Source organism: Tetranychus urticae, chromosome 3, assembly GCF_039701765.1.
Source record: "Tetranychus urticae isolate SD_2017Ah chromosome 3, NJAU_TeUrti_SD_1.0, whole genome shotgun sequence".
NCBI classification, from domain to species: Eukaryota; Metazoa; Arthropoda; class Arachnida; order Trombidiformes; family Tetranychidae; genus Tetranychus; species Tetranychus urticae.
The window spans coordinates 10,700,722-10,714,670 of NC_142960.1; the positions used below are offsets into that span (position 1 = coordinate 10,700,722).

The 13,949-nt window shown below is 33.1% G+C and overlaps 6 protein-coding genes and 1 pseudogene across 8 annotated transcripts; 3 read left to right on the plus strand and 4 right to left on the minus strand.

Annotated features, from left to right (window-relative positions):
• Window positions 1-771: 771 nt before the first annotated feature.
• Window positions 772-1,924, minus strand: sta (stubarista 40S ribosomal protein SA). Its single transcript, XM_015937513.3, has 2 exons — window positions 1,105-1,924; window positions 772-1,010 (listed from the first exon to the last, which is right to left on the minus strand). The coding sequence occupies exons 1-2, from the start codon at window positions 1,829-1,831 to the stop codon at window positions 832-834; spliced, it is 906 nt and encodes a 301-aa protein (XP_015792999.1). The 5' UTR covers window positions 1,832-1,924; the 3' UTR covers window positions 772-831.
• A 913-nt stretch (window positions 1,925-2,837) lies between these two features.
• On the minus strand, window positions 2,838-4,115 carry LOC107369560 (alpha-crystallin A chain). The gene has a single exon (XM_015937522.3). It carries the CDS (start codon window positions 3,557-3,559, stop codon window positions 3,008-3,010), a length of 552 nt encoding a protein of 183 aa, XP_015793008.1. The 5' UTR covers window positions 3,560-4,115; the 3' UTR covers window positions 2,838-3,007.
• A 1,326-nt stretch (window positions 4,116-5,441) lies between these two features.
• LOC107369491 (carbonyl reductase [NADPH] 1-like) lies at window positions 5,442-6,549 on the plus strand. The gene has a single exon (XM_089269011.1). It carries the CDS (start codon window positions 5,555-5,557, stop codon window positions 6,395-6,397), a length of 843 nt encoding a protein of 280 aa, XP_089125137.1. The 5' UTR covers window positions 5,442-5,554; the 3' UTR covers window positions 6,398-6,549.
• Window positions 6,550-6,589: 40 nt separating this feature from the next.
• On the minus strand, window positions 6,590-8,334 carry cbc (protein CLP1 homolog). Its single transcript, XM_015937451.3, has 3 exons — window positions 7,760-8,334; window positions 7,408-7,692; window positions 6,590-7,268 (listed from the first exon to the last, which is right to left on the minus strand). The coding sequence occupies exons 1-3, from the start codon at window positions 8,189-8,191 to the stop codon at window positions 6,672-6,674; spliced, it is 1,314 nt and encodes a 437-aa protein (XP_015792937.1). The 5' UTR covers window positions 8,192-8,334; the 3' UTR covers window positions 6,590-6,671.
• Window positions 8,335-8,611: 277 nt separating this feature from the next.
• LOC107369489 (SRR1-like protein) lies at window positions 8,612-12,029 on the plus strand. 2 transcript variants are annotated; one of them, XM_089269009.1, is made up of 4 exons: window positions 8,622-8,954; window positions 9,012-9,065; window positions 9,123-11,323; window positions 11,429-12,029. In XM_089269009.1, exons 1-3 carry the CDS (start codon window positions 8,951-8,953, stop codon window positions 9,932-9,934), a joined length of 870 nt encoding a protein of 289 aa, XP_089125135.1. In that variant the 5' UTR covers window positions 8,622-8,950; the 3' UTR covers window positions 9,935-11,323; window positions 11,429-12,029. The 2 variants fall into 2 exon arrangements, with proteins under 2 accessions (XP_015792938.2, XP_089125135.1); XM_015937452.3 differs by having other exon boundaries at window positions 8,612-8,954; window positions 9,012-11,323.
• Window positions 9,916-10,914, minus strand: LOC107369490 (uncharacterized). Its single transcript, XM_015937453.3, has one exon. It carries the CDS (start codon window positions 10,912-10,914, stop codon window positions 10,012-10,014), a length of 903 nt encoding a protein of 300 aa, XP_015792939.2. The 3' UTR covers window positions 9,916-10,011.
• Window positions 12,030-12,293: 264 nt separating the features above from the next.
• Window positions 12,294-13,507, plus strand: LOC107369493 (carbonyl reductase [NADPH] 1 pseudogene; annotated as a pseudogene). The gene has a single exon (XR_016199738.1). The product of XR_016199738.1 is annotated as a carbonyl reductase [NADPH] 1 pseudogene (transcript).
• Window positions 13,508-13,949: the final 442 nt, after the last annotated feature.

Consider the following 13,949-nt stretch of genomic DNA (forward strand, 5'->3'; position numbering starts at 1 on the left):
CAATTTAATTGATGACGTTTGATATTTATCAATGAGCTCAATTTACTCAAGTGATAGTTATAATTTGCTAATTCAATAGAAATTATTTCTCATATTTCTCTCTTTAATTATAAAAAAGAACACCGATTTTGACAATTAACTCATTCGAGCCATGTTTGAACCGGATGATTAGCCAATGATAAAATTAAAGATTTCACAATCTATACATCAGATTATCTTTTCCATTATCAGTATCGAGATGCTGTATATTAATATTTAAACTGATTTAGAGTGACATAAATAAACACATGAAAAAACAGACAAAAGTGGAAAAAAAACTGTGGAAAATTCCGATCGCGATAATAAAAGTGGAAAAGTTTATGTTAGGTTCGGGTTAATGTTTGGTTTGCAGAAAGTTGTTTATGTTCAAACACATGAAGAGTAGTACTAAAGATTAACAAAGTTATATTTATCATATTAATCGCGAACAAAACGAGCCTAGTAACCAATATTTTGCAATACTCAAACACCTGATGAAATAAAATCTAATAATAACACTAATAGCTATTTGATATTATATGAAGTATAGTATAGCTAATATAATAACTAATATTGAAATTAAAACATTCTGGTATCATCTGAGAAATTATAGCAACATGAAAGCCCTGAATAACGTGGATTTCGTGACCAAGAATGTAATGTTTCAATTGTATTCTAACAACTCAATAATCTTCATTACATTAATGTCTCAATAAACTTCTGATTGTGAAAACATCATGAAACAATTTTAAATTAATTGACAAAATCATAGTTTAATCAAAAGAGTTTTGAATTCCCTTCTACATGAAAGAATTAGGCCCAGTCATCATTAGTTGCTCCCCAATCTCCGATAACTTGAGGAGTCCAGTCACGAGTTACAGGGGCTGGAGCGGGGACTGATGCTGCAGCACTTCCGGCTGATGGCCAATTGCTTCCTACTGCGGTTCCGGTGACTGCTGGGATATCAGCAGGTTCATGAGTTTCAACTGGAGCTAATTTGAAAAATAGAGAATAAGATAAAATAATGAATTAGAATAAAAAATGAGAAATTTGTGAACATAGAATAAATATCAATTCGTGACCTACCGGAAGTAGTCCATTCTTCAGCGTAAGCTCCATCAACTTCAGCTCGAGCAATTGGTTTAGCAGTTTCAGTAACAGCGGCTTCCTCTTTCTCTTCTTGTTCAGGGTCTCGGTAGAAGAACAAATCTACTTTAACTGTTGATTCCCAAGGAATCTCTCTAGAAAGCTTTCCTCGTAACCTAAGAACTTCTCTAGCTAACATCCACCACATTAAACCTATTGAAAGTGGAGCCTTGTTATTACAAGGGATAGCTATGTCGACAAATCTAAGAGGTGAGTCAGTGTCACAGAAAGCAATAACAGGAATATTAACATAAGATGCTTCGGTCAATGGTTGATGGTCCAATCTTGGATCAGTAACAACAAGAAGCCTAGGTTCCCGAAAAGCAGCTTGAATTTGATTTGTAAAAGTACCAGGAGTAAATCTACCGGCGATTGGAGTAGCACCGGTATATGTAGCGTACTTAAGAATAGCTCTCTGAGCTTGGACTCGAGAAGAGATTACACAAACGTCTGCTGGATTTTCAATGGTGACGATAGCTCGAGCAGCAAGAAGCAATTTTTCCCAAGTATGGCGAAGGTTAATTATGTGAACACCATCACCACGTCGCTTGAAAACATACTGTTCCATTTGAAAATCAGCATTTTTAGCACCGAGATGTGTGTGACAAGCAAGAAATTTGGACACATCATCTTGGGTAATAGCGAGAGCTCGCAATCCTCCAGACATGATAACTAATTTTTTCACTCAAATAAACTATATAAAGTCACAATTAAGAAATTAAATTAAATTAAAGTGGATAACAACTCGTGTTTCACCAACTACACAAACAATTCACTAAAACTGCCTGCAAAACATCTTCCGTTTCCGATAGGTAACCAAGGAGACGCACAAACTCCTTCATTGCAAGGCATCGCCGCCTAATTTTAAAAAACAAGTCTACAAAACTTAAATTTTACATTTAAATTGATTACTGTTCATAAAATAAACTCAAAGAAAATTTAAATCAATGCAAATCTGTTCTCAAGATTTATAAACAGTGATTTATCTGTGGTTAATGAAATGAAGAATATTTCATTGGTTACGTTTTGAGATTTAAAAGTTTGAGGATTCAAGTTCTTGGTTGCGGAATAAGTTGCGTTATTTATCTGTCGACGTGTTTTTGTTTCTCTAAAACAGAAATGGGAATCAATCTTAAGTTCATGATTAATAACCACTAATTGCAAGTCTAATGAAATAAAAAGTTTGATTTAATTTAAGAGAAATTTTAATGAAGAAAATAAGTTAAGGGAGCGTTTCCTAACAACAAAGTGTCTGCATTTTCTTTCGCATGATTGTCTCAAATAATTTTCAAAGTCTTTCCTTTTTCATTGTGTTTGTTGTTAATTTGATTATTGATTTAATTTTAATTAGAGAAGTGAATTTTGCCTTGTGAATTAGATCGCGCTTTATTGATAATTTTAATTATATCTAACCAGTTTCTTGAATAACGTTGGATCAAGACCATCTAATACTTCAATTTGTATTAAAGCAACTAGACAAGTTGAAATTCATTTGCTTTGAATCACACTTCGCAAAATTTATGGCTTTGTTAAATTATTGTCTAAGCGTTAAACTGTTACCAATTTGTAATATTTTTTAAAAGTCTAATTATAGATGATTAAATAAGTTTTTCTCGGTTGCTAACCATTCGAGAGATTTTCTTAAGTTGACACATTAAGAAAAAGAAAAAATGTTATAGTTCAAAAGACCTTTATTTCAATTTGATTGAGATCAGTTACATCTTTGAGATGGTGAAAAATACATTGGAGGTAATCACATGTTTCGAGTAATCGGAGGCTTCAAAATTGTGACAAAATTACATGATTTGTTGCAATTAAAGCATGGAATTCGACTAATGAGTCTTTATTTTTTCTGCACAGCTTGATCATCTGTTTCCATTGGGGCTGCCATTGTAATGGGAATAACTTTTTCGCTTGGTTTAATAGCTTCAACAACCTTTTTGGGTGCCGAGATTGACAAAACACCATTAGAGCTGAGAGATGAAGCTATTTTATCGACCTCGCAATTTCTTGGCAAGACATAGCGGCGAACGAAGTGTCGACTGATGAAACCATGATCATCTTGCTTCTCTTCATGATTACCTTCAATGGTTATACTCTTATTGTCAACCACTTTTACGTTAATCTCTTCTGGAGCAAATTGGGAAACATCCAGATTAATTTGGAATTTATCCTTAGTGTTGACCACTTCGGACATTCCACTTTTCACCGCACTTTTGCGATCTCGCCAAAGACGACGGCTAATGGGACGATCATGGTAACGAGACAAACTGGATGGTACAAAGTCATCGTCACTAAGAGCCACACCAAAGTGTTGATCGAAAATTCGCTCTGGCCAGTTCCAGAGGTCCCACCAATCATTGTTTGGTCTGAAAACGAATGAGCTTAGAGCCATAATTAACTTTTCAATAAGGAACACTCAAAATTCAAAACAAAACAAGAACTTGAGATTGATCACAAGAATAAGAAATTGAAAAGTTTGAGAGTTTGAGAGTTTAAAGCGTGTAGAGCGTTTCTTAGGTCAGTTAGTTTTCACAACTTTTCCGATTGACATCCTGAGTTTGACTGGTCTTTATATACCTAACGCCACATTAACGAGAAAAGTCGAGAAAAATTCAGTTACTTCAAAAGGAAAAGTAAATAAAACGAAAAGTCAAGAAATTACTCGAAAATGAGCAGTCTGTCTGCCATCTGGTGGAGTACAATCTGAAAGTCTAATAAATCAATGTTAAAAACAACATCAACGAAATGAATTGTATGAGTCTTTAATTTCAATTTGTTCATTTTTATTAATACCTTAAATTAGCTGACAAATTGTGAGATTAAAATTGAGGTATTTTTTCGTAGGAATCATGATAAAGTTTGTTTGTACAAGAGAGGATGTCTTGACATTTTATTCTTGCAATCATCAAAATCAAAATTAAATCTTTATTTGAAGATATCTTATTGTCAAATTATAACGTATATTTTCCTGTTCGATTGATGATCTTGAGACGGATTGTTGATTAATCAATTATGGCTAAATAATTTGAATTAAACATTAGTGAATATTTTGACTGAATGTTGGCATTTTGAGTAAAGATCACACAGCAAAGGAAATCAATGCAAACTAACAAGTTATAAGATTTTCAGAAATACTGATTCAAGTCCACAAACTCTTATGAGAATTACATGAATTGATTCATCGAGTAAGGAATTAAGAAGGGCTTTTTAAATGTAAAAATTACGCCTATCGTAATGATCATTATCATGATCACTGCATTAATACTAATAATTTATTAGCAATAGTTTATTGCAGTTGTACCTTTAATCATTGGACTCGAGTTAAATGATAAAATGTTCTGAGCATCATAGCAAAGATAACTTGTAAATATTTATCATTTCAAGTCTAATAGTTATAAAAATGGGCATCTATTTAATTTTGCTTTATATAGCTACATTATTACAATTTAAGCTGCCATTGATCAGCAATCTAGTGATTATAAGATTAGTTAGTCGGGATTTATGAAACAAATCAAACTCTTCTGTTACGAGATTTTGAATATTTCTGAGCTTTTTTCCTTTTTAATTGGATTTCAATGTTGAATTTGGTTGTTTATTATAACCAACCATTTTTTTGAGGTTCATCAAAAATTAATGCACCTACAGAGATGAGTAAATCATTATTTTCTAGATTGAAATTGCTTCTCAACTCCAATTGCTGAACAGGTTGAACATATTTTGTTTGAATAAATTTTGAAGACATCATTGTTGATTGATTACACGATCCGCCTTGTTTTATTAGCTGCTTAATACTTTTTGCGACTATTCCCAAACATCATCCTTAACATTTAACTTTTGATTGATTTCATTAAAGTTACTTTGACTAAATTATTTATTACAAGCCCGAGCTACATATTTGGAAATAATAATTCATTTTTAAACTCTAATCGTGTTTTATTTTAAGGCATTTCAATACATGTGTACTCGTATAAATTGAATCTTTGTAAGTTGAGAAGTAACTAAATTTCAATTGATTTATTGTGGAGGCTTATTGTAAGCCTTTCTCAATAAACTATGCTTAATTAACTTAGAGACAGACGATTCATCAAGCTTTCGTCTATAAATTATTTAATCAAGGACATTCAAAAATTTTCACATTGATTCATCAAGAACATTATGCACTGAACAAATTGTTTGAAATGCACATGCGTTAATGAATGTCTGTTTCTTTTCATTTACCGCCCTATCATTTTATTATTTAATCCCATTGATTTCGCGAATTACTAACATTGTAATTGTCATCTAACAGTTTACATTTCATCAGTTTGCTCAGATATCATATAGTCTTTTATACTAACTCTACTATTTGTGTTTCAAGTAATTTGTGTGATTAATCTGCAATAAAATTATGGGACGTTTAGCTGTTGTTACTGGATCCAATAAAGGAATTGGATTTGCCATCGTCGAAGCGCTTTGCAAAAAATTTGATGGAACTGTTATGTTATGTTCAAGAGATTTGGAACGAGGACAAAAAGCGGTTGACGCTCTTAAACAAAAAGGTTTAAATCCTGTTCTACATCAACTGGAAATATCTGACCAAAACAGCATCAATAAATTGGCTGAGACGATCAAGAATGAATATCAAGGTTTGGACATTCTTGTCAATAATGCAGCTATAGCTTATAAACACGATGCAACAGAGCCTTTCGTTAAACAAGCTGAAGACACTATTAATGTCAACTTTTTTGCCAATCTCGATGTTTGTAAGACATTATTTCCTTTATTAAGACCTCATGCTAGAGTTGTCAATCTTTCAAGCTCTCTTGGTATGTTGAAGCAAGTATCTAGTCCAGAGATACGAACGAAACTCTCCAATCCTAATTTGACTGAGGATGAATTGGTTTCGATTGTTAAGGAATATTTAGCTGATGTTAAAGCGGGTGTTCACTTAGACAAAGGTTGGCCTCAAACAGCATACTCTACCTCTAAAGTTTTCGTGGCTGCTTTGACTTTCATTCAACAACGAGAGTTCAACAAAGACTCCAGGGAAGATATCGTCATCAATGCTGTGCATCCAGGATATGTTGATACTGACATGACAAGTCACAAGGGACCATTGACTATAGAGGAAGGAGCTTCAGCGCCTGTTTACTGTGCGTTACTGCCACCTAATAGCACAAAACCTAAAGGTGATATGGTTTGGTGCAACTCGAAAATAGTTGATTGGCAATCATTGGAATCAGTGGAATAAAATAATCACAATTATGTGTTGGATCACTACATCAGAAATATTAAACAAAAAAAGAAAACAAAAACTTTCCTTTAAAAATTGGTATAACTTCGTAATAATGTAATAACTCTATAACATTTATTTCATATTAATAATAAAGTTACTCTCATGAACTGTCTGCCCTTTTCTGTTATTTATCAATTTTGTGTAACATTTACGATTAGATAAATAGATTTATTGAATAACATAGATCTTTTTACATGTAAGTTTTGTTATGGTTTAAAATGAATGCAAATCAATCTGAATCTTGGAATTGAATGTCAGAGTATAAAAGTATAGACCCAGAAGGAATTGGTCCAGGTTGAGGACAAAGAACTCGAACAAAGTTTCTCTTTGTGTCAACATGAGTAACACAAACAAAACCCATTAAATTAGATTTAACACCTTCAGATGAATCGCTAGCAAAACTGACCGACAAAATATGACGATTCAAAGATGGATCAGGAGTAATATTGACAAGTTTAGTTTGATCATCTCTTGGAGACATTCCAATCGGTAAACAAGAAGCTGGTGTGGATATTGAACTAACTTTGTAGATTTTTAATTGAGAAAAGGGAATGTTAAATGCATAAGGTGAAAATTTAGGAGGACCACAAGACTTATAAGATCCATAGAAATATCTTCTTATCCGTTCTTCCCTCATTTCATCTCGATAGGCAGCGTTACGACGGACAACCCCACTACTTTTAGGAGTGTCTATTATTTTAACAGATCTGGGTAGCTCTTGAGTTAAATCATAGCATAAGCTTTTCATGTCCAAGACCAAAATAACGTCCACCTCGAATGCTGCAGCAATGTGTAGCAAGGATTTGTATCCATTCTCTCCTGCAAGCTAAAAAACAAAAAAAAATGACATTTATCAGCATTTCATAAGAGCTTTTTTTACCTCAAAGCGAAACAAAGCTTTAAGAAACAAAATTTAAGGGATAGCTAAACGCAATGTTCTCAAGGATATTTCTCTCGAAACTTACCCAATTGCAAGTGTTGATGAAAGCTCCTGAATATCGTACGTGTTTGTTTAATTCCACTTTTTTCTCAACAACTTCAGCTACTCGAGTAACCAGAGAGTTATAAAAGTTAACGTTTTGTTCAGGTGATAGAGAACCAAAATGAAAAATTAGAGGAGCAGTGGGAGAAGTTTTATCCTCTAAGTCTGCTAACCGCTCCATAGCATTAACTCCTATGGTTCCAGGTATTCCAATCCTGTTAGAGGCCACGTTGAGATCAATCAGAATAGGACACTTATCTCTCCTGATCTGTAAATAATAATAGTGAAAATTTTTATTAAAAAAGCGTTTCAGGCTAACATTTTTTATAGCTTACCGCAAAATTACATAAAATACGAGCGAGTGTAGCCTTTCCTGTGTCAGATGGACCAACTATTAAAGTGAATGGGCCTCTCTTTCCATTTTCTTTACACTCATTCCTCAAAACCTCCAATCCACCATGAACATTTGCATAAAATTTCATTGGAGTATCTTGATCAATATAGATGCGACTGCAATTACCGGTTACATCAACTACACAACCATGCCAAGTGAAAACTGCTGCTTTGGTCCCTTTGAAAAATTCATACTTTTTGCCCTTTATCAGTTCAGTTCCAAATATCTCTGCTAAACCAGAAATCAATTCAATTTGAACCTTTTCTTTACCATCAATCTCAAATCTTAACTCTGTTTCCTTTTCAAGTTTGTATTGTGTCACATTTGGATCTGAGGGTTCGTTGGTTGTCACGGTATCACCTTTGGCTTCCATATTCAGCTATGCTGAGAACTGATAAACAATGGCACAATAAACAAAAAGTTGACAATTCTCAAGTAAATGGTAATAAGATAATCCAACAATTAAATAAAATTGTAAGAGCTTCGGATATTTCAACAAATCATAACAAAAATCACATGAGTTTTAATGCGCACTGCGCAAAAGCTATAAAAACCAAATTGGTTAAATTAATCGGCAAAATGATAAATTAAGATCTGATTGTCCATTAGAACTGAATTTTTATGAATGAATTTTTCAACAAAATGGTGCATTGCATAGATTCGAAGATATTTGACTTTGAATAGCTGGAAAGGCTCTATTTAAACTTTATTGATTACCTTTCTTCTCATATCTGGCGCCATAATTTTACGAGCACACACATATTTCAGCTGTTGATTGAGGTAAACATCTTTGTAAAAACAACTTTTATTTAACTCATTGTACTTAAAACATGTATGAAATCGAAATAATTGGGCCAATCCAAAATTTTTGGTATTTTGCTTCTGTCTTATCCTTCCATGGATGACCTGTGAACAAAGAGGCAAATAATTCATCTCCATAATTTTTCTGTGTCTAAATAGTTAGTAAATTGTGATCTACTATTAATTTTTCATCAGAAGTATTTTCAATTTGATGATCAATGAACGCGTATTATCGATAAGTGTTTTGTACCGAGTAATCAAAATTTCTTCCTTGGCTAGTCGTTGACTAATTCATGTGATAACTGGTTAAAGTTTTCTAACTACCTTTAAAATGAGTAAGTCACCTGAAAAAATACAATTTTCATTTGATATTAATAATCTTATCTTTATAGATGCGAAGTGTCTTTCTGCGGATGGTTTCACGATTGTTAATCGACGTCGAAAAGGTAAACAAAGGAATCCTTCATCGAATCAAAGATCTCAATTAGCTTATTGTTTCATAGACCAATGTGACGAAAAGGAGGTCGATGACCAAGAATTTTCTTCTAGATTGAGTTCTAAATTGGATAAATGCTCAGAAACTCTCAAAAGAATCAAATTTGTTGAGCGGGTTATTCATGGACTATCTCAACCTACTGGTAACAAAGTTGGGACAAACACATCCACTGATGACAAAAAACGTTTTGATAACTCGATAATGAACTCTGATAAATGTCCATTCAGAAAATTTGGACAAGTAGTTTCATACGGAATTGGTAGATTCTCCGCATCAAAAGAATCTCTTTATCAACTCAGTCTTCTCTTCATCTTAAAAAATGAGAAGATAGTGACCGCAGAAGAATGGTTTATTTATGATCCGGTGTTTACTGACCACGAAAAAAAATTCCTTTCTGCTAATGGTTTCAAAATAATGGATGTGAATGAAAAAGGAGCAAGAAAAATTACTTCATCAACATTTTTTTATATGCCTCACTGTCCTATTCCAATGTACAATAATTTACTCTGGTCCAATTGGTCATCTTCCAGTTTGAGCAAGATGGTATTATTAGGAACCAGTTTTGAATCATTGGTGAACTCGTTTATTGATTCAGACCAACAGAAAGATTTTGCATATCTAATACATACCTACCAAAGCAATCTGACTATTGAATTTCCTCTGAACGCTCCTTCAGATATTTATGAAGCGTTTAACGACCTGAGTATCCATTTTTTCAAACCTGCTGGTGAAATAGAAGATTTTTTGAAAAAAGTTAATTTAAACCATATACCGAAATATACGAATAATGAATTCTCAAGTGAACTGATCATAAATTGATTTATTGGTTGTTATAAAATTGTCAAGGTTTATCAGCATTAAATGTTCCTCCATGGTTCCAAAGGGAAAAATTAATTTCAAGACTTGTGATTGCTTTCTATGTCATCAAGGATTTTGCTCATCTTGTAAACTGTGTATATATCTGTTGTCTGCCATTTTGCTACCCCATAAGGAAATATTCGTTCACAGTGAGTCGCAATGCGGGACTCGAATTTCTTGCTTGCCGATGAATGATAGAAGAAAAGTCCTGTTGTGTCATACATGCTTTTCAAATTATCCTGCTTAACACCAGAGCCAGCCATGATTTTTATATCATTACCGTATAGTTCTTGCAACTTTCTCAATTTTGTTGCTCCTTGAGGTGCTGTTGGTTCACATCCAGATGTGAGAATGCAGTCAAAGCCCAGATCAATTAATTTAGCGCAACTTTTCACTGGATCCGTACACAAGTCGAAAGCGCGATGAAAAGTGGTATATTTCTTCACCCCTTGGCTTCGCAATTTAATGTGGTCTAATAAAATTTTACAGCTTTTGGTATCTATGCAAACGTTTCCGTCTTCATCGACACTTGAACATCCAAAAACGAAGGTATCACAGACAGGGATTAAGTGATCTATTTCGTCCATCATGAAAGAAAGCTCTTCTTCAGAGTAAATGAAATCTCCAGATCGTGGACGAATCATTGCAGCCAAAGAAACAGAAAATTTGTTATTCAATTTATAATTGAAAATTTTCTGCATTAAAGATATATTCGGAGTCAAACCGCCAACAGCTAAAGCTGAACATACTTCTAGTCTATCAGCTCCTCCAAGAATTGCAGCTACCGCTGATTCAAATGAGTCCACACAAACTTCGAGAAGAAACCTTTGCCTGGATTTAATTATTTTCATCTCGAGTTGTTTTCCTTTACACAAACTTTTTAAATATTCTGGTAATGAGAAAACACCTCTTTCCAAGTTATTAACTAATTTCGAATCCATTTGTGTTCAGCTCCGAATTGTTAACTATTGGCAAGTTTAAGCCGATTGGAAAAGATGATTAGACCAACCTGTTGAATAAAAATTTAAATGGATTAATTATTCCGACCAAAATGAATATTTTCATATACTTTGACACTTTACTACTTATTTTCTAATGGACAAGTCAAAATTCAAAGTGAAATAACGCACAACTAACTACGATTTTAAAAGCAAACAATCAAACTGAAATAATTTAAATGCTACAACAATGTTTATATGTCATTCCAAACTGGCACTTCATCACATTTTCAATTTTTGTGCGATTCAAAACAGATATTAAAAATATCAAGTGGAAGTAAATTGTCTGATGACATTTTCAAATTTAAAGTGAGACAAAGACTCCGTAGCTGATCGGCTATTTATAAAGCAGGTAACTTAAGTAACGTTTTTAGATTGAATACTGTCTAACGTTTCAACTTCATGTATGTGATTGAACAATGGATACTTACTTCAAATAAATTTTCTTTGTTTCAAGATTTTGTAGAATGTTGATGATCCTCACAATCGATTGACGCAAAGCAAATGATATTTGACTGATGACTGACTTGGTAAAATTAAAAGTGGTCCAAACGTCGGGAAAAGATCAATTATCAAAGATGAAGTGAACTTAAATCAAGTAAAGAAACAAATAATGAGCTATCACCACTGCGCAAATCAAAGTTACAGATCAACTGCGTCAACAGATTATTGTCAACCAATTTTAAACTATCTGGTACAAATGGCACATTAACCGATTTTTTGTCTATCTTATGATGTGCATAACTTATCTACTCAATTTAAGTTTAAATTGATTCTTTATTCAAGTCCATTATCGCAATAAGTTATCAAGCTAAATATGGTACATTAACGGGTGTGAAATATTTCTGATTATTTTTATTTCCATCTAACATACTGAGATGATTGTATCTTAAAGCTATTACTTGAACTTGAATAGTAACGAAGAGTATAAGTTGTCCGTAATATTTTCTTATCTAACTTCCAGTTCATCATTTTTTCAATATGAATCGTAATTATCATTGCGAATACTCATGTAACATAAATCCGGAACAATAATTAAGATTAACTTAATCGGTTTATATTGATTGATTGAATGTTGAAAGTCATGAATACAATTAAATTTTTCATCTTTACTTGTACTCTAGTTATATGCAATCGGTTAGGAATGATCAGAGAATCTCTATTTCGTGTTAATTTATTAACTCTATCGAACTTAAAATGTGCTGCATGTGTTCTTGTTTTTTATTTACCTTCGAAGACGTCATCTTTTTATTGCATGTTTATCGCAAATTGATTTAATAAGTCGCCTTATTTTCTTAGCTGATTAATAATCTTACGAAGGTATTTAACACAAAATATGGAGATGTAAAGTCACAGAAATAACATTTAGTTTGTTTTTGTGCACAACATACACTGTATACCCTCGATCTCAATACAAAGTAACTTGCCAGTTCTCAGTTTGACTTATTATTGTGATTTGTGTAATTAATTTGCAATAAAATTATGGGACGTTTAGTTGTTGTTACTGGATCCAATAAAGGAATTGGATTTGCCATCGTCGAAGCTCTCTGCAAAAAATTTGATGGAACTGTTATGTTATGTTCAAGAGATTTGGAACGAGGACAAAAAGCTGTAGACGCTCTTAAACAAAAAGGTTTAAATCCTGTTCTACATCAACTGGAAATATCTGACCAAAACAGTATCAATAAATTGGCTGAAACGATCAAGAATGAATATCAAGGTTTGGACATTCTTGTCAACAATGCAGCTATAGCTTATAGACGCGACGCAACAGATCCTTTGGTTAAACAAGCTGAAGACACTATAAATGTCAACTTTTTTGCCAATCTCGATGTTTGTAAGGCACTATTTCCTTTATTACGACCTCATGCTAGAGTTGTCAATGTTTCAAGCGCTGCTGGTATGTTGAAGCAAGTAACTAGTCCAGAGATACGACAAAAACTTACCAATCCTAATTTGACTGAGGATGAATTGGTTTCCCTGGTTAACGAATATTTAGCTGATGTTAAAGCTGGTGTTCACTTAGACAAAGGTTGGCCTGCACGACCATACGCTGCCTCTAAAGTTTTCTTATCCGTTTTGACTTTTATCCACCAACGAGAGTTCAACAAAGACAGCAGGGAAGATATTGTCATCAATGCCGTACACCCAGGAGCAGTTGATACTGATTTGACTAATCATAAGGGACCAATGACTATAGAGCGAGGAGCTCAAGCGCCTGTTTACTGTGCGTTGCTTCCACCTAATAGTTTAAAACCCAAAGGTGATATGGTTTGGGACGATTCGAAGATAGTTGATTGGCAATCACTGGAATAAAATAATCATTATGTTACTTCTGTTACAATATTTATATTTAGTCAAGGTATAAAGTTACTGTCATGAACTGTCTACATTCTTGTTTTAAATTTATCAATCTGTTTACTGATTTTATAAGTCTCACAATATTATCAGCTTTCATGTACAAGCCAAATATGAAAATTAATTTCATGTATAATTTTTGATTGGTCTGTATATAATAAAACTCATTCAGATTCCACTCACTGTTACACGAACATTCATAAATACATTTACATTAACGCAAAAGTCTTTAACCTCAACAAATTTTCCGCTTTAATTCTCAATTCTGTAACTAATTGTGAAAGTCAGCAAACTAGTGATTGACAAAAATATTAATAGTCTACCTCAATATAATTAACATGTCTATTGACATTGCTTGCCCAGGCTTTCACTAATACCAAACCGTGTAACATTCATTTGATTATTTGAAATTTAGTTTCTCTTTAATGTACCTCAAATTACTAATATGTCCAAAACTTATTAACTCAATTACATTTAAAATGAATAAATTTTATCATGTAAAAGTGCAAAATAATGAGCTAAGTTGAAATGTGATTTACTTTACTAGTTTCTCAGTTGGCTGACTTTTTATCTCATCTGTTATATCCATCTGGGTAAAGACACAGACTCAAGCTAAAATT

Coding starts and splice junctions, on each gene's coding strand:
- sta (XM_015937513.3), bottom strand. CDS start 1,831: ATGTCTGGAGGATTGCGAGCTCTCGCTATTACCCAAGATGATGTGTCC. Junction 1,011..1,104: donor TGAAGAATGGACTACTTCCG/GTAGGTCACGAA, acceptor TTTTCAAATTAG/CTCCAGTTGAAACTCATGAA.
- LOC107369560 (XM_015937522.3), bottom strand. CDS start 3,559: ATGGCTCTAAGCTCATTCGTTTTCAGACCAAACAATGATTGGTGGGAC.
- LOC107369491 (XM_089269011.1), top strand. CDS start 5,555: ATGGGACGTTTAGCTGTTGTTACTGGATCCAATAAAGGAATTGGATTT.
- cbc (XM_015937451.3), bottom strand. CDS start 8,191: ATGGAAGCCAAAGGTGATACCGTGACAACCAACGAACCCTCAGATCCA. Junction 7,693..7,759: donor GTATTTTATGTAATTTTGCG/GTAAGCTATAAA, acceptor TATTATTTACAG/ATCAGGAGAGATAAGTGTCC. Junction 7,269..7,407: donor TCATCAACACTTGCAATTGG/GTAAGTTTCGAG, acceptor TTTGTTTTTTAG/CTTGCAGGAGAGAATGGATA.
- LOC107369490 (XM_015937453.3), bottom strand. CDS start 10,914: ATGGATTCGAAATTAGTTAATAACTTGGAAAGAGGTGTTTTCTCATTA.